This window comes from Delphinus delphis, chromosome 16 (genome assembly GCF_949987515.2).
Source record: "Delphinus delphis chromosome 16, mDelDel1.2, whole genome shotgun sequence".
Taxonomy (NCBI): domain Eukaryota; kingdom Metazoa; phylum Chordata; class Mammalia; order Artiodactyla; family Delphinidae; genus Delphinus; species Delphinus delphis.
The window spans coordinates 9,305,144-9,329,534 of record NC_082698.1 but is presented as its reverse complement, the minus strand read 5'-3'; the positions used below and the strand labels follow the sequence as shown (position 1 = coordinate 9,329,534).

The following is a 24,391-nucleotide window of genomic DNA, read 5'->3' as shown; positions in this document are numbered from 1 at the left end:
AAGATATTGTAGTTGTTTGTACCTGTGGCTGTCTTAATTTTGTATAGAATTAAGATTTGTGTTTTAATTTTGATATCGATTATTCAGTAGGTTCTAAGAGCGTATGGCAGGTGCAATATTAAAGAGATCCCAAAGAATTGTATTGCTTTATCATTTTACAATATAGTTTATTTAAAGTAGTATTTACTCATTATAAAAGCATTCAGATAACAGTAACAAAATGACATCTCATTTGCATGATTAACTTATTCAGTAACTATTGGTTTAGCAGGTTAAGTGCTAGGATTACAAAGTTAAGTACATAATTAGTGCTGTTGACCTGTCTAAATGTAGAACAGATTGAAAATTCCCTAAGGTATGACTTGAGTACTTAGTTTTTCTCTTGAGATTTAGGAGTTCTTGAAAATACACCTTTGGTTGATTTGTAGAATAGATTGTCACCTGTGTTGTACGTTATAAATAAACAGCAGGCCAATGCTTTGGGGAACATGAAAACTGTGTATAGTCAGGCTTTTAAAAGCACTGGACTGAACTGTTAAAAAAAAATTAAAACTGTGAAACTTTTAGAAAATAGCAAAGGAGAAAATCTTGAGGATCTAGGACTAGGTGAAGAGTTTATAGACTGGACATCAAAAGCACAATCTATATAAAGGGAAAAAATTGATAAATTGAACCTTATCAACATTAAAAACGTTTTGTCTGTTGAGGATGAAAAGAAAAGCACCATGCTGGGAGAAAATATTTGTAAAACCACATATACAACAAAGCACTTGTATCTAGAATATATAAAGAACTATATCAAAACTCAATAGTAAAAATACCAAACAGTCCAGTTAGAAAATGGGCAAAATTCATGAACAGAGATTTCATCAAGAGATAAAAGATATGGGCTTCCCTGGTGGCGCAGTGGTTGGGAGTCCGCCTGCTGATGCAGGGGACACGGGTTCATGCCCCGGTCTGGGGAGATCCCACGTGCCGCAAAGCGGCTGGGCCTGTGAGCCACGGCCGCTGAGCCTGCGCGTCCGGAGCCTGTGCTCCGCAGCGGGAGAGGCCACAGCAGTGAGAGGCCCGCGTACCGCAAAAAAAAAAAAAAAAAAAAAAAAAGATAAAAGATACACAGGTGGCAAATAAGTGCTAGGAAGGATATTCACCATCATTAGCCAGTAAGGAAATGCAAATTAAGACCGCAATGAGATATCACCATATAGCTATCAGAATGACTCAACTAAAAATTAATGATAACACAAATGCTGACAAAGATGAGGAGAAACTGAATCACTCATACATAACTGGTGGGAATGTAGAATTGTACAGCCACTCTGAAAAGAGTTTAGCAGTTCTTTATAAAAGTAAACTTGCAATCAGTGTATTAACCTAGGATTTGCACTCCTAGGCATTTATCCTAAAGAAATGAAGACTTATGTTCACACGGAAACAGCGTGAATGTTCACAGCAGCGTTATTCCTAATAGCCCAAATGTGGTAACAGCCCAAGTGCCATTTCAGTGGGTGAATTAGCCAGTGGTACGTCCAAACCATGCATACTACTCTCAATGAGAAGGGTCAGACGGTTGGTACAAGGACCAACCTGGATGAATCTCCAAAGTGAATGCAGAGTGAAAAAAGACCATCTCAAAAGCTCACCTACTGTATGATTCCATTTATGTGAAATTCTCTAAATGTCAGAATAATAAAGATGGAGAACAAATTAGCGGCTGCCAAGGAACTGGGGATAGAAGCTCTAAAGGGGTAGCCCAGGGGATCCTATCGTGAACACTCTGTACATTGGCGCTGGTGGTGGTTACACAGATCTGGCAATAAAATTGCATAGAATGATATATACAGAGGCAATGAATGCATGTAAAACGGGTGAGATATGAATAAGGTCTGCAAAATGTTTCGGTGTCAGTTTTGATAATGTGCTATAGTTATACAGTTTCCCTGTTGAGGGAAACCGGTTGAAGGGTACATAGGACCTCCTGTACATTGTTTTTTTACAACTTCCTGTGAATCTTTATAATTATTTCAAAATTAAAAGTTATACCCCCCCATCCAGCGCCCCCCCCCCCAGCAAAACAAAAACCAAAAAACACTGGTGGCAGGACTTTTGCAGAAAAAGAGAAATAGAAATCTGTGGTTTAATCAGTGGTATTGAAAGTTATGATTAAGTATCTCAAATTAATTAGAAAACTCTTTACTCCAAGATCCGTGTTTCTAACTGAACTAAGATGGATTTTAAGATTTTTCTACTAGAATGACACCGTGAACTACAAGTATGCTTTGAAGGTAAACAAGCAAAAAAGGAATATCTTTATTTTGCTTCATTTTAGAAAGAAGAAGTAAATGAATGTGGTGAAAGTATTGACAGAAATAATTTGAAGCGGTCACAAAGCCATCTTCCTTACTTTACTCCTAAACCATCTTCAGATAGTGCAGTTATCAAAGCTGGATATTGTGTAAAACAAGGAGCAGTGGTGAGTAGTTTAACAAAATATGTGAAGTAATGAAAAATGAGTATATATTAGCAAACTCTCAAAATGGGTTAGGGTTAGGGTTTGCTTTGTTTTTTGAAAGATCCAAAGTGAAAGACCAGCTTACTGACCAGGAGTCATCGGATAGAATAGGGGTTATTCTGTGTTCAAAACTCAGTGCTATTATTTTCTTGGTCTGTGGGTGGCTGGATAAGTTAATGCTTATTACCACTAACCTTCAATTTTAACTGAGCTTCCTAACAGCTTAAATTTATTCCAGAAAGTTTTTCTGTTGATTTTTTTACCCCCCTTGGGAATAGGTCAGGGAAAGGGAGCTCTAGTAGGGAGATTGGCAGGAAAGGGGAGACCAGGGGAGCAGGGTGTGGAAGGGTCACTTACTTGATACGGGGTTGGGCGACCCCAGTTGAAAACACTGAGACCTTGGGCTACTTACTTAACCTCTCAGGCTCTCAGTTTCTTTTTATGGAAAATTATATTATAAAACCTACCATCCAGAGGTCTTTTTTGAAAGATATAAATAGAAAGCACTTAGCATAGCACCTGGTCCTTAGTAAGAGCTATTACCTCTTGGCCCAGATATTCTCACACAACCAGATCCATAATGGTGAATTGTGGGAAGAGCAAGTAAATTTACCAGTGTTTATGAATCCAGAATACCTTTCTAAAATGTGAACTAAATCTATAGACTTTCATGAGAAAATAAACTTCAAAGTTTAAAAATAAAATTTTAAAAATTTCTGTGAGTTAAGGAAGTACTTAAATGTCTACTGGCGGTTCTGCTTGACCTCACATCACTCCTGGCAAGTCTGATTAGCTTAGGTCAGCCAGAGGAAGGTTCTTTCAGCTCTAATTGTGTGATCTTCTTTAGGCTAAGGGAAATGAAGGTAAGGGCTGAAGGTTTTTCATTCCAGCATGTCTACGGGTAAAATCAGAATTCTCATCAGGTCGAGTGTTAATTAGGGCTTTTAAAGAGACATTCCTTTCTTTTTGTTTTACTCTTAAATCCAAAATACTAACTAACCCTTAGAGATATTGAAGTACTTTCACAAAAGCTATATTTCATTGACGGAAGATATTTGTACAAAGCATATTCACTTTATTAAATACGTGTTGCTTTCCTTCTTAGTGTTATAAAGTACCTGTAGAAGGATTCATGCATTTTACAGACGAGAAGCTTCATGTGGTTTAACAACATTTCCTGTGCTTGCTGTTGAACTCTTGGTGGCATTTACTTTGTGGGGGATGGGGAAGTGCCTTTTTTTTTTTTAACTTTTAGAGCATAAAAAAAATAAGACCATATTATAAAATCATACAGTAAGAGCTGAAAGCCAGCCACCAGAGTTGAATTAGGAGTTCAAGGCCTGAGTAGCAAAAGAGATGAAATTTCCTGTATCTCCTCACTAAGGGATGGTAGTAAGGTTTTCCAGTGCTTGACATTTCTGATTGTGGGTTCATATCAGAATAATTAAGTTGTTATTAACATTTGACATTCTTAGAAACAGAAGTTTTATGTCTGTGTTCATCTCTGATAGATGAAAAACTGGAAGAGAAGATATTTTCAATTGGATGAAAACACAATAGGCTACTTCAAATCTGAACTGGTATGTTGCTGAGTCATGAATGTTGCTTTAAAAATGTTTGACAAGTGTTACACTGTGGTGATTATATAATTTCTTGTCCTGTTTTCTATTTTTAAAATAATTAAAATCTGGTTTTGAGAGGTATATGCAATTCAGTTTATTTTGTTGTGATGCTTTTGGTTAATGATATTTTTGTTAAATACATCTTAAATAAAAAGAGTGTATCTTCAAAGGCATTCTACCTTGAAAGAATTAAAAATATCAGAACCCCTCAGTCTACAGATTTCCTCTGAAGGCATTGGAGGAGGTGGTAGAAAGAATTAAGTCTCTGAAAGTCAACATTTGACCCTCTGATTTCTGCCTTCTCTTCCCTGCTCTCTCTTGATATTTTCTTTTCCATTTCAGATTGACTTTTAAGTTTCTTCATATAAGATATTTTTGTCCTATCTGAAGGCAGAATCAAAGATTGAAGGTCCATCTTTCACTTGTTTGAGTAACATCCTTATTTAAAATACTCCTGTCGTGTGACTGAGCTCTGCAATAGATTGTTGGATAAATTGAGTGCGATCCTACCTCTTCTTTTTATGGGACATTTGAGGGGGGAACCATACGTTTTATTTGAATGACGGTACCAGAGCAGCACTGTCCAGCTGAACTCTGCACTGATGGGAATGTTCCATTATCTGCATTGGCCACGTCTGCTGGTTACATGTGGCTCTTGAGCACTGGAACTATGGCTAGTGCGACTGAGGAGCCTGACCGTATTTAACTTTAAAAGTAAAGCCGGTTGTATCTGGTATTCGTTAATTTAAATTCAAGTAGTTACACGTAGCTAGTGGCTACTCTATTGGACAGCAGAGCACTGGAGAATAGGAAGGGAATGTTTAAGATTCATCTCAGGTGTCTGTTCTTCTGGAAGGCTTTTGGACTCTGGATTTCGTGGCTTCTCTTTACATACATGGAAGCTGATGCCCACACCTGTCATGATACTTCCCACTGGCTTTTGTAATTGTTTGCATACTTGTCTTTACCAGTTAATTGCATGAGCTTCTTGAGAGCAAAGATTCTCTTTTGTACCCTTTTATGAACACAGCACCTGGTACTTAGAAAATAATCAATAAGTGTTTTTGAATGAATAAAAAAATGAAATAGCATAACAAGAATAGCCATTTTAGCATGGGACCCTTTCTTAGACTTCAAAACCTAAGAGCCTCAGTTGGAAGCAGTAGTTATTTGGTTCGAAAAGTACCAGCCTTGGTGTCTCAGAAGCTACCCTTGTGCTTGGTTGGCAGGTTGATTCGTTGCTTTCGGTTAATGCCAGTCCTCTGGGAGGAGTCCTTCCTGCACCAGACGTTCATTGAGCTCTCCATGGCCCTGGTGCACTGGGAACTGGGAATAAAGAGGGCAGTCAGTGATGTTCTGGCCTTCAGGAGTTCAGTTTTACCAGAGAAATTGACATGTCCCCTTGTCATCCACAGTAGTTATAATGAGACAAGAACTATTATAGAAATATTTACTATAATTTGAAAACCTGCATGTGGATATTATGCTATAAAGTTTGAGATGAAAGAATACTTGAACTATCATAGGAGGTAGGGAAATTATATTATGTGTATTCAGGAATATGTTAAGTATTTAGCAAACACAGATAAAGCTGAACACTTTAAATATAATTATTGACCTTTGTCAGTTACTAAGATGCACATCCCCTCCCCCCGTTTTAACATTTCTGAAATCTTCAGGTCTCTTAGGGATGCTGAAGGTGAGGGAGCCAGGCAGCAGCTGTGCTGTGTTGTCATTGCCTGTGTGTGCACAGCACCTTTGGGTAAGATCAGAAGACACCAGGACCAAAACCTGCAGAAAAGGGTGCTGGCAGCTGGAAGAAAATCTCAGGGACACAGTGGGAGATTCTTAGGAAATGCTGTAGTATCACCAGTGGTCTTTCTGGCCCAGAGAATAGTATGGAGTGAAAAGCACTGCGATTGATGGCTTCTAGTCAGAAAGTGAGCTGGGGTCTGAATGTGAGGTTTTAAAAAACCTTAACCCATTTATTTTGCCTATTTTTATATATGCTCAAGGATAATATATGATAAAAGTTGATGTTTAAAGTATAAAAGGGCTCTTTTACAAAACCTTTTGATCATGGAAAAGTTTGAACATAAAGTAAATAGATAGAATAGTATTCTGAACCCCTATATAGCCATCACCCAGATCTCATAATTATCAACACATGACTAGTTTTGTTTCTTCTGTACCACCACCTACTTCTCCCTTCCTATTTTGAAGCAAATATTAGGCATATCATTTCATCTGTAAATATTTTTGTATGTTTCTCTGAAAGATAAGAATTTAAAAGTTTCTTTCAGTAGGTATAAAAGATTTCAGCAGACAAGAAAAACTGGAGAAAATATTTAATAACATATATCACAGATAAAACATTAATATCTGTAATATGTAAAGAACCTTAAAAGTTGGGGGATCCTTCGTCACCCTGTTTTCCCTCTTTTCCTCCCATCAGTTCCTTACAATTCAGATGTAAATTTTCTAGGCGAGGCACATCAGTGCAGGTGTCCCAGGTGGTGGTGCAGGAGCAGGAAGGAGTGTCTGGAGTGGCAACCAGTGTGGGCGGCCAGAGCCACGCAGATGAAGAGGCTGTCCTAGAGCTTACCTGCAAATGAGTTACTTTCTAAAACTTAAAAAATAGATTTTGGTTTTAAAAAAGTGTTCAGCCATGGTTTAATTATTTTCTTAGTACTGCATAAAGTAATGGTATGTCTTAAACTCATGGTGTCGTTTTCAGTGAAATACAGTGTATAGTATTTCATGAAATGTTTACTGTAAGTACTGTGCTAACTAGGAGCTAGTTATATCTTATGTGTGAACCTTATATCTAGTTTTGTAACCTTAGGTGAGGTACTTAATATGGCTAATCCTGTTTCCTCAGGTGAGTAATAGTGCATGTATTCTAGGGTTGTGGAAAGTGAGATAACACATTTAAAACATAGCAGATGTCCCGGCACTTAGTAAATGTTTAATAAATTGTGCTTGTTAAAATGATGTGTTCATATAAAAGTGATATTCCTAAAATGACAAATTTAACTCAAAGAAGCTGGGTATTCACTACTCTGGTACCCTCTGTATGAAAATAACATTCCAAAATAGGAAGTACTCCACTTACTGGGTATATAGGGGTTCACCAAGGAAAAGTCTGGTGGTTAATGGTTTTTAATAAGCTACACCGTCATTTAGCGCATAAATAATGTGAACATGGGTTATATGCCAGTTTCCTTGTTTCAAATCACAGTGTGTATCAGGTTATAGTATTTGAGCTATTCTGATGCTGGATGGTTCAAGAAGGTAGATTTATGTCTTAGATGTGCTTCAGGAAAGAAGCATGATTTTCGCATAGACCTCTAAATAAAACAACTAATGCTTAAAAGCATTTTAAGAATATATGTCATGTATCTGTTTATTTGCTTTTTTTGACAGGAAAAGGAACCTCTCCGCGTAATACCACTTAAAGAGGTTCATAAAGTCCAGGAATGTAAGCAGAGGTAAGCACCACCTCTGACTTGGTGTCTGACACAACTTATTATTACACAATATATAATTCCTTAGTTTAATTGATGTACTTACAGATGATATTTTTCTGTGTTATTGCTAGTGGGTTATGCTAAAACTTTCCAAACCTTCAGATGAAACAGAGTATTGAGATTTTTTTGTTTGAAAACTACAAATTAGGAAACAGTTCTTAAGCTTATTAATGGAAAGGACAAAATTTAAAGTGAACAGCTATCGTATTTGACAAATTGATGTATTATTAATTCTAGTATTTCAGGGTTGCTGCAATAGAGCTTTGTAAGAATGTTAACTGTGCCATTGTTTCTTTGAGCAAACTGATTTCTTCACAGTTGAAAACTTTGAATTTTAAAGTTGTTTTATGAACCTTTCTAAAAATACATACAACTATATAAAATATGTAAAATTTAATGCAAAAATAAATTGGAAAACGATCACTTAGTATTTCTCAATTAAATCAGTATTTTATCTCTAATATTTATTTTCTCATTGACACATATTTGGTACTGGGTAAAGAAGTGAAAGGAAACTATCAAACAACTGCTATTTAAGTACAATTGGAAAATTTTTTTTGTTAACAGTGACATAATGATGAGAGACAACCTCTTTGAAATTGTAACATCGTCTCGAACTTTCTATGTGCAGGTAGGATACTTCTTTGGAGATTATAGATCCTCCTAACAAGAAATAAATAATTTTAGAGGTGAAATAAACATAAATAAATGTGTTGCTCATAAAAATAAGCAAAAAATATGACAAATATAATTGCCAATTTAATAAAAAATGTTATATGTAAGATTATTGGCAGGTCATATGTTCAGCCAATAGGGGTATTCTTTGATGGAATTAAGTTTTATTTGGAGGAAGGGAAATGCTATTTAAGTTAGATGCTAAGTGTACTTTCAATTTGGATTATTTTTGCACATATTTTGGAATTTTAATTATATCACCTTTTGGTAATTTTATAAGAAGAGGGGCTCGAATATCCATAATAAAAGTACACAGTATATCGTATCATTTCACTAATGGTAGATAGTATCCTATGTTTAAGTTTAAAATACACTTTTTACTTAACACATTTATTTAGATTAGAAGTTTTTTAAAAGAACATTTGGTTTTGTTTTATAAAAGTTACTACATATGCTTATTGCAGAAAATTTAGAAAATACAGAAATATGAAGAAAAAATGTTTTATAAACCATGTAGAATTCCACATTCAGGCAACCATTCTTTTTTTTTTCCTTTATTAGAGCATATCTTTTTATAACAAATGGGATTATATGATATCAATATAGTGTTATATCCTATTTGTTTACTATATTATAGTCATTTTTTTCTACGTCGAAAATTCTCTTGGGCTTCCCTGGTGGCGCAGTGGTTGAGAGTCCACCTGCTGATGCAGGGGACACGGGTTCGTGCCCCGGTCCGGGAAGATCCCACATGCCGCAGAGCAGCTGGGCCCGTGAGCCATGGCCGCTGAGCCTGCATGTCCGGAGCCTGTGCTCCGCAGCGGGAGAGGCCACAACAGTGAGAGGCCCACGTACCACACACACACACACAAAAAACCAATTCTCTGAAAACCTTTTAGAGCTATGCTCTCTTATATGAATGTTTCACAATTAAACTGTTTCTCTACTGTACTGTTACTGATCACTCATTTACATAGTTTTTGTACATTTACTGTGATTTAATGTGATAGTGCACATTTTGTGCATAAATTTGCCTGAATTTCTTACTTCTTTACAATACGTTTTTAGATCGAGGATAACTATCAGAGCGTGAGCTTTTTTAAACCTCTTTATTTTGCCAAATTGACTTCTAGACTGGTGCTCCTGTTTGTAGTGAATGAAAGTATACTCTGCCTTTGCCTACTTTGAGTTTTTCCTTTTAAAAACTCTTTGTTAATATCATTGGTTCAAAAATATTACTTGTATCTTTAAAATTTTTAAACTACTAGATAGTAGAATCCAGAAGTAAAGGGCAGTACCTCTCCACCCCTCTGAGGGCCTTGTTTAATTGGATTAAAGTCATAGTAAGGTTTTTAATTCACATTGGAAGTCATGGTCCTATCAAGGAAGATGATGCTTTGGAATATGATAATTTAGGGTATTGTTAGAAATTATTATTTTATTTATTTATTTTTTTTTTTTTTGCGGTACACAGGCCGCTCACTGTTGTGGCCTCTCCCGTTGCGGAGCACAGGCTCCGGACGCGCAGGCTCAGCGGCCGTGGCTCACGGGCCCAGCCGCTCCACGGCACGTGGGATCTTCCCGGACCGGGGCACGAACCCGTGTCCCCTGCATCGGCAGGTGGACTCTCAACCACTGTGCCACCAGGGAAGCCCTAGAAATTATTTTTAGAAAAATAACATATAAAATGATGTCACAATGGATTTTTAACTGCACAATTACATAAATATTCATCTTGAAAATTCAAACAATATAGCAGTAGAAATGAGAAGATCTTTCTTTGACTTCTTCCTCTTCTTGTTTTCTCTCCATAATTATTCATATTGACACTTTTTTTTTTTTTTTTTTTTTTTTTTGCGGTACACGGGCCTCTCACTGTTGTGGCCTCTCCCTTTGCGGAGCACAGGCTCTGGATGCACAGGCCCAGCGGCCATGGCTCACGGGCCTAGCCGCTCTGCGGCACGTGGGATCTTCCCGGACCAGGGCACGAACCCATGTCCCCTGCATCGGCAGGCAGACTCTCAACCATTGCGCCACCGGGGAAGCCCCATATTGACACTTTTTGATGTGTCTCATCTTAAAACATTACATGCCCAACTTACATCTCTGTAAGTTACCCAGCAAAACCTGGTTTAAAAAAGTGATTTCTAAAAGTTTTTGGAAACCATTGCCTTAGAATGATTTTGTTGTTGACACTGTTAATTACCAAAATGAATACATTGGATTTATAGACATAGGAGCTGATTTTGAGGAAAAATTGAATGAATCCTTCCTTCCCCTTAGGCTGATAGCCCTGAAGAGATGCACAGTTGGATTAAAGCAGTCTCTGGTGCCATTGTAGCACAGCGGGGACCTGGCAGATCAGCGTCTTCTGTATGTTTCCTGTTCTCTGGGGTGATACTCCCTTGGGTCCCCTGATCCTGTCAAGTTATTTTTCTTCCTCTCCCCCTAATCCTTTCAGTTTCTTTCTGTTTTGAGATTTATCTGCATGTTGACTTTCATACCAATTGGACTTGCAAAAAAAATAATGCATTTCTAATTTAATGCTTCCTGTAGTGTTATGTATACATAACTTTCTGTGCATTGTATTGTCTTAAATGCACAAGCAGGGCAACTAAAGAATGAACATTTCCTTGTTTTGTTTTAGGAGTTCTTACTTGTCAGTAGGTCCAGATTTGGTATAATTTTACCAATTCTTAGTATGGTATTTGGCCTAATCATGTGAGGCACCTTTAGTTGTAGCATTACACAGTTTTGTGAAGGTCTCAATTTCCTTTTTGCTTCCTATGATTTCAGTTTAGGTTTTTGCCTCACTAGTGCTGGAAGACAGTTGAGCAGCTGGAACTTTAAATAGAATCTAGTGTTCTCAGTCAGTATTTTCCATTTCATTCTCATTTTTTACTAGGTTAATTTAAAAGGCTGCTTTTTACTATCTTAATTATCTTTTTGGTAGTATAATAATAAAATTAAAACAGCTAAACATTCTCAGTAAGGAAAATGTCTTTACTTTTTAATTTATCATGTACAAGTTCATCATATAGGAATAAGATTTAGCTTTGGAATACTTTGGCCACTGATCTCTGATCTGAAAATACAAATTCTACTAAGGAATGAAGAACTTTCAATCGCCTTGAAGTGCAGCACATTGGTCTGCAGAAGGTGGTCTAACGTGGAGCATGAGAGCCTTTAGTATCTAGACTCATTGATGCTGGATAGTCTGCACTTCCAGTATTTTCCTGCATTTCTAGTATTGCAGTAATATTGTCTTTTAATCGTTTCTTGTTAGAAATGACTCTAGATCAGGAAATACAAATCCATTTTTCTCACTTTTAAAGTTATTCTTCTTGTATCCTGTTTGGAATGTCTCAGAAATTATTTTCATAGGTGTTAATTTTGTAACTGCCTGTGTTTTATGTGACCTTTTCAGCAGTCAAGTATGAGACTCTCTGCAAAAACAATGTCTGTTGGGAAGAGGAAAAGTTGGAGAAGGGCGTTTGTGTTTTGTGCTTTGTGGTGGGGGCAGATTGGACTCTCTAAGCTGTAACTATCAGCGGAACTTTCTCTTCCCCCCCTCCAGTACAGGTTAACTCTAATCTTAGCTTTGCACTGTGTTCCAGATGCGGCAGGCCAGAAGGCTGTCGAATCCTTGTATACAGAGGTATACGTCCAGAACTGGGGAATGCAGCACGTATGTGGGCTCTCACGCAAACGTGCCTTCTTACTAGAGGGCCTGGACTTACTCACTACTTAACAACTGATTCTGGAAAGTTGAGTTAACTAAACTGCCTTCTGCAGTTATCATAACTGACTTTGTCAACACTAACGCAAACTATTTCACTACAGTTATCAGGTTGGATACGGATATTAATAAATAAATAATAAAAAAAGAGACAACTTTACTAATTTAAAAAGTCATATCTACTAAAGCTTAATTTACTGAATTGCCACAAGTTTCAATTTCTGTATTTCCTGTATTTTGAAATTTTTTATACTACACCACTTAAAATGCACCTTTGTGGTAACAGTTTGCTCAAACTCACAGGTGCACATGCATTGGATAAACTCTACATTAGTATAGTGTGCATGGTGTATTAAATCTCAGGTGAAATTTAGCCATCTAATGGGAATCTAGAGTGCTTTGTAGCACTTTGTTTTCAAAGCCACTAATGTCACAAATGAACACAATATACTAGGAGCTATATGGCAATGCATTTGGAATGGTCATATTTCAGGCTGTCTTCAGATTTGGTTTAGTTAGAAGCGTATTGAAATTAATATTCACAACTGAAATTATTTCACCACAGTTTTAATAAATGCTTAAATATGTACCCTTCTCTGCCTTTAAAATCTTAAACCATATGAATGTATGCCATATGCAAAAATAAATGCAATTAAATAAGAAGTGAAAAGACTATGATATTATTGGTTGCAGTGAAATTCAGGGAACCAAAAACTTAAGTTCGTGAGGCTGACAGACAAAATAATAGGTTTGAAAAATGTTGAGTTTTGCTTATTAAAGAGATAATGGCCTTTTATTTTTATATTCTGCATTTTCATTTTTTAATCTTTCTAAAATGTGTGGGATAATTCCTAGTGTTTATTGAGAATAAACTCTTAAATAAAATGGTAAAGCTGGTAGGCCCGCTGTTAAACACAGTTCAGTTGCAGTTGGCACACTGCATTCCCCTTTAGGCTGAGTCTTCAGTGTCAGCTACGAACTTTGGCTTCAGAAAAAAGAACTGTTGTTCTTACTGGGCGTGGTTGTTGGCTGTAAGCGCTCTAAACTCACTCCTAAAACTGCATTGCTTTGGGTAGGAACTTGCACATGTACGCTGCATGGCTCATGCTTCTGCTCTGTGTGTGTGTGTTTTGTTCTGTTTGTTTTTCAGAGAATAAAGTCTCACACTGAGTTACTAGCCTTGCCGTTAATGATTGCCCGTGTCTGATCAGCACCCCTCTTTGCAGGAGCATTCCCGCGGTCCTTCCGAACCCAAACACGCTCTCCTCTCTGCCGGTGCCACAGCAGCCACCCCGCGATCCACAGCCTCTCGCAGCGACTCTCTGGTCTCAAGCTTTTCCCTGGAGAAGCGAGGATTTTACGAATCTCTTGCCAAGGTCAAGCCAGGGAACTTCAAGGTCCAGACTGTCTCTCCAAGAGAACCAGCTACCAAAGTGACTGAACAAGCTCTGCTAAAACCTCAAAGTGAAAATGGCCCTCAGGAACAAGATTGTGACCCCGTGGACTTGGATGACGCAAGCCTTCCAGTCAGCGATGTGTGAGAGGGAAGCACGTGGAGCCTGACCCGCCTCATCCGCCCTCAGTGTCCTTTCAAGAGGCTTCTCGCCAAAGATGATAAAGGGGAAAGGGCTTTAATGCATATAGTGTACTGCCTCATCGATGTTCTCTTTATAAGCTGGTAAGCCAAGAAGCTAGGGTGTGGCCAAACTCAATGCAATTTCTTTAAAAAAAGAAAGAAAGAAAGAGAAAAGCCCGAAGTATCTCAGTATCAGCTGTCTGAAGCTTTGTTCTCATTGGGATGATAAAAGTGTGTGTGATATTTTTTCCAAGCGAATTTGACAATTTAAATGTTTCACAATTTAAAACATGAAAAATGCTTATTAATTATTTTGGTTGTTTTAAAAATGCTACTGTGACTTCCAATTAAATGTTCAATCTCTACACATTCTTACCGGTTAATATTATTGAATGGAGTATTGCCAGACAAAAGGATCTAAACTCATGACGTCTGTGGTGCTGTAACATTTACAGTGCAGTGTGGACAGTTCTGAAATGGTAGCCATGTTTGATGCTCTGGGTCTCAAGGTGAGCTGTGAGTTTTGCATAGAGGATATTATTGGACAGTTAGTGAGGGTCGTGTGTTGTACTGGGATGGAGAAAAGGGGAGAATTAAAATTCAAACAACCGTATCTCGGACATTTATTTGTAAAAGCTTAAGACGTGCAGCAGTCATTGCTTTATTCAGTGAAAATTATTTGATACGAAATTTCTTGGAGATCTGATTTTCTTGTCAGAGTTTTGTAAAATAGTTCTTATTTCTATATTTGGATCAGTGAAAGACCTCAAGTTTATGTGTAAAGACATACTGCCCTTAGTCATGCGATTGTAACCTCTGTGTTTTGTCACTAATAGCCTGTATTCAAGTGCCTGTGTTTTTTCATCTTGTTTAGGAATATTTTGAGATTAATGTGCTCAGAACCCCTACATGATTGGTTTTAAACTATTAGGATAAAATTAATTTTCAGTAGCATAGGTTAATGTACTAAATAACATACCATTTTGTGTTAGAGATACCAGAATGTTGTTATTCTACTATCTGTGCAATATATGTTTTAAAACACATATTTGACTTTACATTTAATCATGGGGATATCATAAGTATAAGCACCTCTCTAAAAGATCGTTAGTTTCAGGTGTTGAGTAATAGACCAGTTTGACCAAGTACTGTTTTTACGGTTCATTCTTAAACATTTGCTTTAAGAAAATAGTCTTGAATTTCACATGCTGCTATTTTTATGATATTTTGCCGTATTACAGTACTGTGTTGTTTTGAATTCGTAAATGTCACTGTTTCTCCTTTTCGTTTTCTAAGATGACTTCTTGTTTGAGAAAGAGAGGGGAGGGTGGATTTCTTATTACAGTCGTGGGGTCCAGAGGTTACTGTCTATTATACTAGAATTATCATAGCATCACTTTAAAAATCCGAATGCATCAAGAATGCACCACTCAGCATTTTTATTCATAAGCTAATATTTTTAGAAGTTGTATTTAGATTCTTCCTTTTTTGCAGCTACACTTGAGAATGATAGAATGAAAAGGTTTTAAGTAGTTATCGCTTTCTCTGCAGATACATCCATTACAGCAGCTCCTTTAGAAAGCTCTTTTTTCATGAACACACCTAAGAAATCTTGTGTAGACAGTTGGCTATTTCAGGAGCCTAATGCTGTTTTCTTTGGTACAGCTTTTACATTGCATGTTCATGTTAATATTTTGGTATTGGTAATTTGATATATTCCATAGTGGCAAAATATTAGCTCTATTTTGGGACTTTTTATAGAACTACCCTTGTATAAAATAGCACAGGGAAATGGTCTTGTGATTGTCAGAGTCTCCTAATATTTATCTCAATACTTTTATAATTCTATGAAAATTATTTAATTATTTTAAAACTTATACTTTTCCTGTAAATATGTCACATCTGAATTGTCAAAGAATTACTTTGAATACCTTAATATTTGCTGCATTTTTTTCTGTATATATAACATGTCTTCTTTCAGAATGGGAATATATGTGTGCTTCCCATTGTTTACTTTTATGTCTGACATCTTTATACATCAAACTGGTTGAACACTGTAATGACTTGAGAATAAATTGCTCAAAATTAATTCTAACTTATTTCTCATTTGGTCTGGTTCAGTTCTTGTGTGAACAAGTAAATAGAACAAGTACAAAATGTGTTTGGTTAATTGACTTGAATTTAAGGACAGATTATTTGGTAGACTTGGAAGGGTGTAACTTGATATGAAATTGCACAAGGAAACATGAGTCTTTTTGGGGAAAAGAGCTTATTTTGCTTAATTAGAAAACGTGTTCTCAAAAGCAAAATCAATTATTCTGGCTTCAAAGCATTGTTTGAATCATCCAGGCTGCTGTTGCGGTGTTTGGTTATTGGTTAGATCGGTATGACACAAATAAGGATGAGTGCAGAGGACATACTGATCCCCAGGTGAGCTGTAGACCTGCACTCATAAAAATGCCCTGTTAAGTATTAGAGGCTGCTTCTTGCAAACCCACTATTAGTAACAAGTAGTCCACACTTGCTGTGTATCCAGCATCTAGTAATAATGCAACTGGATAAAGGATATCTGTGTTGGATTTTTATTAACTGGTGCAACTTAATTTTCTTTCCCTGAGAAGTATTTTAAATGTTTTTATTTTTTTTTTTAAATGTGGAAGTTCTAAACTTTGTTGCTTTCACCAAAAAAAAAAAATAAAAGATCCCTTTCTCAGCCATTTTTTTACTTCTAGTTAAAGTAGTGCTGTGTCTTTATCAGAAGTTCTAACAGTTGGTGAGGCAGGAAATGTTTGTATAAAACTGGAATGACATACCAGCTTAGTACCAGACTTGGTAAGAATCTTCCTTGTCATGGGAGGTTTGACAGTCCACATATGACGCAGCGAAAAATACACTTAGATGGGTTCGTATTTTCCATTTGCAAACTTCCCTGTGAGGCAGATCCAGAATTGGTTATTTGTATATGTTATTTTTTAATGACTTAACGAAAATCGTATTTTTGTCAAACCTCACGTAAGACATGTATTGAAAATATTGCTGAATTAGAGTTAACATTTACAATTTTGACTGACGAAATCCTAGCGTTTTATTTTTATGACATAACGTGAATAGTGCCTTACTATGGTATATTCATGAAGTAATAGCGCCACCTTCTGGTTACATCATTGTTAAATTTGAAATCTCGCTATTTCACTCAAAATTAGAGAAGATACGTAATTGCCTAGGATAGTTTGGAAATTAATATAAAACTTAAGTCAACATTTGTGAATGACTTCTTTAATAAACCTTTTATTTGGAGATAACTGTAGATTCCCATGTAATTGTAAGAAATAATACAGGGCTCTTGTATACCCTTTTTACTCAGTTTTACCCAATGATAACATTGAAAAACTACAGTAAAATAATATAACCAGGATATTGATACTGATATGGTCAGGAAACAACAATTCCATCATCACAAGGATCTCTCATTGTGGCCTTTTTAGAATCACATTTACCTCCTACTTTACAGGTTTGGAAATAAAAGTCAGTTGTTTAAAATCACACTAGGTTTACAATCCAATCTTCTTTATTTCAAGGTCTGGGCGCTTAACCATTATGGTACTGCTGCCTCAGTAGAAGTCTTGAAAATCATTCTTTGTTTATATTGTACTATCTCCAAATTAATAAATGAGTTGAATTTTCATTCAATCTATTTTCAATATTTTTCAGAACCATAATATTTTAAATGATATTCTTTATGCATGCATTTAAATTTAACATTTGAGAATCGATAGTAGATAAATATCCTGATCGTAACCTCCCGGAGAGGTTTTTAGCCCTGACGTTTGACATGTAAATTAATAAGGTTATCAGAATAAGGATTTTAAAAATAGCTTTATTTTAGGTTGCCAGATTCTGGAATTGGAAGGAGTTGCAGAAACTGGTTATACACTAGGTATAGGGTAAGAGTGAGGTGTTTTTCCATGTGAAGAAACTTTTGACCTTCTGATGAGGTCTTGGGCCAAATGGGTGTCCAGTGTTACAATATGCAGTGCACAGGAAACCTAAGAAAAAGATGACACCCACAAGGAATTTGCTAACAGAAATATAAAGTGTAATATGTGATCAAATCAGTCATGGAAAACTACACATCCAGAGACTGAGATGGTAATGGTGGAGTGGGTAATAAGGGAAGCATAGTGATGGAGGGGATTTGGAAAGGTCCCAGAAGAGAAAAAGTCCTTATAAGTAAAAACTATGTGACATGACAATAAATTTGGAAATGATGATTTGGAATTTGAAGTATCCAGATTCGTGCATAAAATTTAAATTGTTCTCTTGAAGTTTCATTGCCTCTTTCTCCCTTCGAAATGAGAGTACTTTTACCTGTCATACTGGTTTTCTTCAGCATTGGTCGGCATTGGGGCAGGAGAGAAAGAGTGGGTGGGAAATGTGGGGATCTTTCCATGATTTAGGAACTTAACCACATGAAAACTCACTTTTGCCTGGCTTTGGTACCTTCACGATGTGAACTTAATCTCTTCCCTGTGGAACCTTATTGTTTCCAAATAGAGGCCATTGGTCCCAGTGACATCTTTTCCTTTGTGACTTTCATATGCATTGTGCTCCTTGTCATGGTTCATGTTATCACTCATGTTACCTTTTCTTCTCACTCTCCTTTGGCCTGTCTGTATTTCCAAAGTGGAAGATTTCCTAATCGATTAGAAATGGCGAGTGAAGGGAAGTGATGTTTCAAGGATAACGGCAAGTTTTTTGGCCTGGACAACTGGAAGAACAGAGAGCCCTTGAGCTGAGGGGCAAAGGTTGCAGGTAGAGCAGGTTTGAGGGCAAAGGTTGCAATTGCAGTATTGAGTGTGATGGTTTGAGCTGCCTAATAGATACCAAGGAGAAAGGTCAGGAAGGCTGTTGGATATACAAATTTGGATTTGAGAGAAATCTTTATTGGAGATAAAAATTGGGGAGCCTTCAACATACTAGGTGCTATTCAAAGCTATGAGGCTGGATTATAGAGATGAAGAAAGGAGAAAAGAGGACCAAGGAACGGACAGGGTGCTCCAACATTAAGAGCTCAGGAGAGGAATGGCAGTGGTAAATGAGAAGTTGTGACTACAAGTCAATTGGAAGCAAAGGACAGAAAATGAGTCAAGGAGGAGGGGCTCAGATGTGTCAAACGAAGCTCACAGGTCTAGTAAGAGGCCGACTGAGAAATGACTGCTCGGTTTGGCAGTGTGGAGGCCATTGGAAATCTTAATAGGAGCAGTTTTGGTGGAGTGGACCAAACAGAACTATTGTGAGTTTTGCTGTAACAGGAGCAGAGAAATGGGATGGTTACTGGTAGCCAAAGCGGATTCAATAATTTTTTGTTGTTTTTTTTAAGATAGAAGAAATAGTGGCCTTTCGTTGATGGGATGACCCAATAGCAAAAGGAGGATTGATGATGTAGGAGGTGGGGAGACTTGTTGGAACCAAGTCCGGGCGGAGATGAGATGGAATCTGGCACACCAGTAGAGGGCTTGGCTTTATTCAATGTGTTGGTGTTCTGTGGTGGGAGGGCAGAGTAAGTGGGTGCATGTGGAGGGAAGGAGTCTCTGAAAGTCTGGTTGCCTCAGTCTCAGCAACTTAGGAAACAATCCTCAACGGTGAGATGGGGAAGACGGTTTTAGAGGTTTGAGGAGAGAATAGAAAGTGTGAATTGTCTCGGACTGTGGAAAAGGAATGGACTACAGAAATAGAGGACATCCTGGCAACACTTGAGCTCTGTGGTCATGAATTACCGTCTTAAATAACAGGCAATTGCAGTCATTTTTGTCATGCTCCTAACTTTAGTGGAAAGGCCTCTAGTGGTTCCCATTGAAAGGCACGGTGCTGGCTTTTGGGCTGAGGTGGGAATATTTTATCAGGTTAAAGAAGTATTCAACTATTCATATTTTATTGAGTTTTTTTTTTAAATGAAGAAGGGTAGTTGAATTTTATCAAATATCTTCAATATCTGTGGAAATAATCTTGTTTCCCTCAATTAATTAGATCAATTAATTTGGTGGATAACATTAATCCATTTCCTAATATCTATCATTACATTTCAGGAATAAGTACCATTTGGTCAGGATGCATTCTTTTGTTTTATTTTATTTTATTATTTATTTATTTTTTTGCGGTACGCGGGCCTCTCATTGCTGTGGCCTCTCCCGTTGCGGAGCACAGGCTCCGGACGCGCAGGCTCAGCGGCGATGGCTCACGGGCCCAGCCACTCCACAGCATATGGGATCCTCCCGGACCGGGGCACGAACCTGTGTCCCCTGCATCGGCAGGCGGACTCTCAACCACTGCGCCACCAGGGAAGCCCAGGATGCATTATTTAAAAATGTACTGCTTGATTCTGTTTGCTATAACTTTATTTGGGTTTTTTGGCATAAATACAAGTGATACTGGTTTGTATTTTTCTTCTGTGTGGATCTAGTCTTTGTAGACTTTGTGGTGTTATGCCTAGCTTCGTGGAAAGAACTTGGAAGATTTTCTTCTTTTAAGCTGTTTTGGAACAGCTGAAAAAGACTTGGAATTATTCCTCTAAAGAGTTGGTGAACTTTCCCTGTGAAACCTGTTGGACCTGTTTTGCGGGGCTACATTTGACAACTTACTTCCTCATGTCCTCTATGAAAATTGATGCGCTTAGGTTTTCTATCTTTTCTGGAATCAGTTTTTTTTTTAATTAAAAGAATTATTTACGTACGTATATATTATTTCTTCATTTATTTACTTTTGGCTGCGTTGGGTCTTCGTTGCTGTGCCCGGGCTTTCTCTCTAGTTGTGGCGAGCGGGGGCTACTCTATGTTGTGGTGCGCGGGATTCTCATAGCGGTGGCTTCTCTTGTTGCAGAGCACGGGCTCTAGGTGCATGGGCTTCAGTAGTTGTGGCGTGTGGGCTCAGTAGTTGTGGCGCACGGCCTTAGTTACTCCGTGGCATGTGGGATCTTCCCGGACCAGGGCTTGAACCTGTGTCCCGTGCATTGGCAGGATGATTCTTAACCACTGCGCCACCAGGGAAGTCCCTGGAATCAGTTTCAATAAATTATATTCCTAGAAAAGTATACATTCTAAGTTTTCAAATGTATGTGCATGGGGCTGAGCAAAACACACAGTGTAAGAACTCACTTTGTCTTCAACTCAAATGAACTAACATGAACACTTTGTTTATATGGCAAGTTGTGATATCTGATTTTTACTTGGCACCAAGATGATTACAAACGCAAACATGGGCACCAGAATAAAGTGCTGCAATTCAGGTATAAGGAGGCCATCTAAATCAAATGTATGGGTCGTCTAAAAATTAAAATTCAAGTGTGACATATATAATTTATCATAAAGAATCAGTGATCCCAGGAGAACAAGTCTGGGTTTCTCATTTGAGAAACAGTCTCCTTATGGAAAGTGTTTAAACTTCTTAGCTTCAGGCGCTTACATTTCCACCTTCTCACACAGTGCTTCTTGTATATCCTACGCGCCAGTTCCAGGGAACCATTCTTTGTTTCCTGATTTTCCTACCTCCCTGTCATTATTCACGCTGGTCCTTCTGCCTGAATGCCACTTTCCTGATCCCTTGTGCTGTTTAATCCCACTCATCCTTCCATTTCCGCTAAGATGCAACTTCCTCCTTGAGATGTTGGACTTGCTTTCTCAGCTTCCCCACAACACAAGCCACGATGGCCCCAAATTACCTGATTCCCTCTCCCTTCCTGTGCCAACATTCAACTCAGTTAATTGGAACTGGAATGCATTTTAAGATTTTGTGCTTGAACTCTGGGCTGACTGTATAGCTTCTCTCACCGCTGCAGTCTTTTCAAAAAGCCAATGACTTCAAAATTTGGAAGAGATTAGAAAATGGAAACAGCCTCAGTCTAGCGGTTTGTTGATTAGATTGGCCCAAAAGAGAAGTACATAAGAGAGAAAACAAAATTTAAACAGATCCTGGTAGTGTTGGCCGCTCTGTGAAAGTACTGCGAGAATGTGTGGTTTCAGCAGTCACTCACAGCTGTTGGAGGTCCAGGGTCCCTTTCACGCTCATCACATTCAATTTTACATTGAAGTTTGGAGCGCCCATAACTGCCCCATTGCTCTTCTGAGCCTGCAGTGGGAGAAAGTAAATTCTAATTCCCGAAAGCAGTGGCTCTCAAAAGTGTGGTCCGGAGACCAACAGTGTCACCGTCATCCGAGAACTTGTTAGACGTGCAAGTTATCGGCCCCTCCCCAGTCCTACTGAATCAGCGCCTCTGGGGATGGGAGCAGCAATCTGTTTTAACGCCTCTAAGTGATTCCGGCGCCCATAAAGTCTGAGACCCGCTGCCCTAAAGCATCCATTGCGTGTCGTGAATTCTCTCCTAGGCATCTCCTTAGGAGAGCTGAGAAAATGGTCACCCATATCACCGTCTGTGTTCTGGGGTTCAGTTGAGGAACCCCACTGAAAAAGGCTGCCTGCATCCACCTGCTTTGAGAGATTACACTCAGATAAGAATAAAAAGTTTTCTTTATTTGATATCTTCTATAGAGACAGAATTCTATCAGGAATCTAGGAAAGGTGCTTATACCATTTAACTCTGAGCCTCCTGGCAATGGAAGAAGCAGATGTTGAGTTCTGTAAGTCTGTTGTTTGATGCAAAGAAGCATGTCACCTTTACTCAGCCAGAGAACCTTTTTGGCATTGAATATTCAGAAGCTTCTGTTGTATGGATGTGTTACAAGGGACACTGAGTAAGATGGGATCAATGTCCTTAACACTAGCACAGGAGTCTGTCCAGTTTTCTCTAAGCTGTTAGTGTTAAAAATCTATTTCTTCCGACTGACTTGAAATAAGACCTTTATCAGTGTCTTAGTCAGCTTGGGCTGCTACAACAGAATACCTTAGGCTGAGTGGCTGATAAACAACAGAAATGTCTTTCTCGCCATCCTGGAGGCTGCGAAGTCCAGGATCAAGCTGTTGTGGCGTCTAGTGAGAACGCTTTTTCTGGTTCTAGGCAGCTGCCTCCTCGTTCTGTCCTCACGTGGCGGAGGGGCAAGGGAGCTCTCAGGAGTCTCTGGTGGGGTGAGAGTGGAGCCCTCATGGCCTCATCACCTTGCCAAGGCCCTACCTCCCAGTACAATCACCTTGGGGGTTAGGTTTCAAGATATGAATCTGGGGGGGGACACAGACATTCAGGTTATAGCACTCAGGCAGTAATCGCTCAGAGTGGAGTCCATTTCTGAACTTCTTATAACATGAATAGGGATATTTCTCCGCCAGAATCATACAATATGAGTAATTGCAGTTAACAATATATTTTAATATCATAGAAATGTTTTTCTATTCAATTTTTGAAACTCTGAATCTTTATCTTGGAGTTCCAAAATATCTTACTTTTTAAAAATTGGAATTACGTCAAGTTTGTAGTTTTGTGAGGTGCTCCTGTTACAACTGAGATGTGATAGTAGCTGTGTTAGGTGACTCTGTGGGCGGGGGGGTCTCCCCACTGGGGATCTTCCTGGTAGCTGTTTGCATTTGGGGGAAGGAGATTTGCAGAGGAGGCCATGTGCGTGGAGGGAGAGGATGGCTGGGTGGAGGCTCTGAACACAGAGAAGGCTGTGAGTAACGTGCCTTTGGAGACAGGATGATAAGAAGTACCCCTGCTTTAGGACCAGGTGGCAGAGTGGGCACAGAGAAGGGTGTTCCCCCCAGTTCTGTGGGACCCGGTGTGGACACAAGCCACAAAACTGACATCTGCCAGGCCATTGGTCACTTCAGTTGGTGAGGTGCTGGGGGCTGGCTCAGGAGAGTCAGCTGTTGAATTTTGGGGAATCATGCAAGCTGGTTGTCAAACAGCCATTATTGAAAATTAGACATAAACTTACAATTACATAAATTACATTAGGAACAAAGGTAATAAAAAGACTCAGAACCCATCACTTCCTAGTTGTCTTACTGCATCTAACTATTACCCACGCTCTAGGGGTTATTTACATCTACTGGACCTGGGTGGTTGACGGACTGTGTGATGCTGTGCGTCCTGCCTCTCCTTCCAATTCCGTGTTCAGTGATGTTACATCGGCAGTGTGACGTGCCCACAGGGGAAGCATTTACACCACAGAAATTGGCAAACCGGAAGTTACAAATGAAGGCCTGATTTATTCTTTTACTGATTGTCTAAATGAGGGGTTGGCAACTTTTTCTGTAAAGGGCCAGATAGTAAACGTTTTAGGCTCTGCAGGCCATAGGGTCCCTGGACTCTTTATTTTTACTTTTCAAATTTAGGTCTATGATCCACTTTGAATTAATTACATTTGATGTCTGTATGGGACCTATGTTCATTCCCCCCCCCCATATGAAGAGCCAATTAATCCAGCACCATTTATTGAAAAGACCCTATTTAATTGCAGTTATGCCTTTGTGAAATCAGGTGACTTTTGTCTGTATGAGTCTGACTTGGACTCCTTCCTGTTCCATTGATCTATACTTTCATCATATGCCAATACCCAGCTGTCCTGATTATTGTTAAATTATGTTGTGATTCCCAAACACCATCTTCAAGGGTATCCTGGGAGTTGCCACCTCTATAGAGTTTGCAAGGCCATTTCCTTGTGCCAGGACACAGAGAACTGGCCCCTAGGGATGGGGACAGTGAAACAGGGAAAACAGAAAGGGAATGGATAAGCCACGTCCAGACACCAAAAGAGCTTATCTAAAGACGTCAAGGTTTTTTGTTTTTTAAAG

The 24,391-nt window shown here is 38.5% G+C and overlaps 1 protein-coding gene across 2 annotated transcripts in view; it reads left to right on the top strand.

Annotated features, from left to right (window-relative positions):
• Positions 1-15,744, top strand: part of PLEKHA1 (pleckstrin homology domain containing A1) — a 59,137-nt gene extending 43,393 nt beyond the window's left edge. Inside the window, exons 7-13 of one of the 2 annotated variants that reach the window (XM_060033915.1) lie at positions 2,330-2,473; positions 4,024-4,092; positions 7,561-7,625; positions 8,232-8,295; positions 10,623-10,712; positions 11,957-11,997; positions 13,305-15,744. In XM_060033915.1, the coding sequence (XP_059889898.1) occupies positions 2,330-2,473; positions 4,024-4,092; positions 7,561-7,625; positions 8,232-8,295; positions 10,623-10,712; positions 11,957-11,997; positions 13,305-13,515 (684 nt within the window). In that variant the 3' untranslated portion in view covers positions 13,516-15,744. The remainder of the gene's footprint in view (positions 1-2,329; positions 2,474-4,023; positions 4,093-7,560; positions 7,626-8,231; positions 8,296-10,622; positions 10,713-11,956; positions 11,998-13,304) is intronic. The other variant, XM_060033914.1, reaches the window with a different exon arrangement.
• Positions 15,745-24,391: the final 8,647 nt, after the last annotated feature.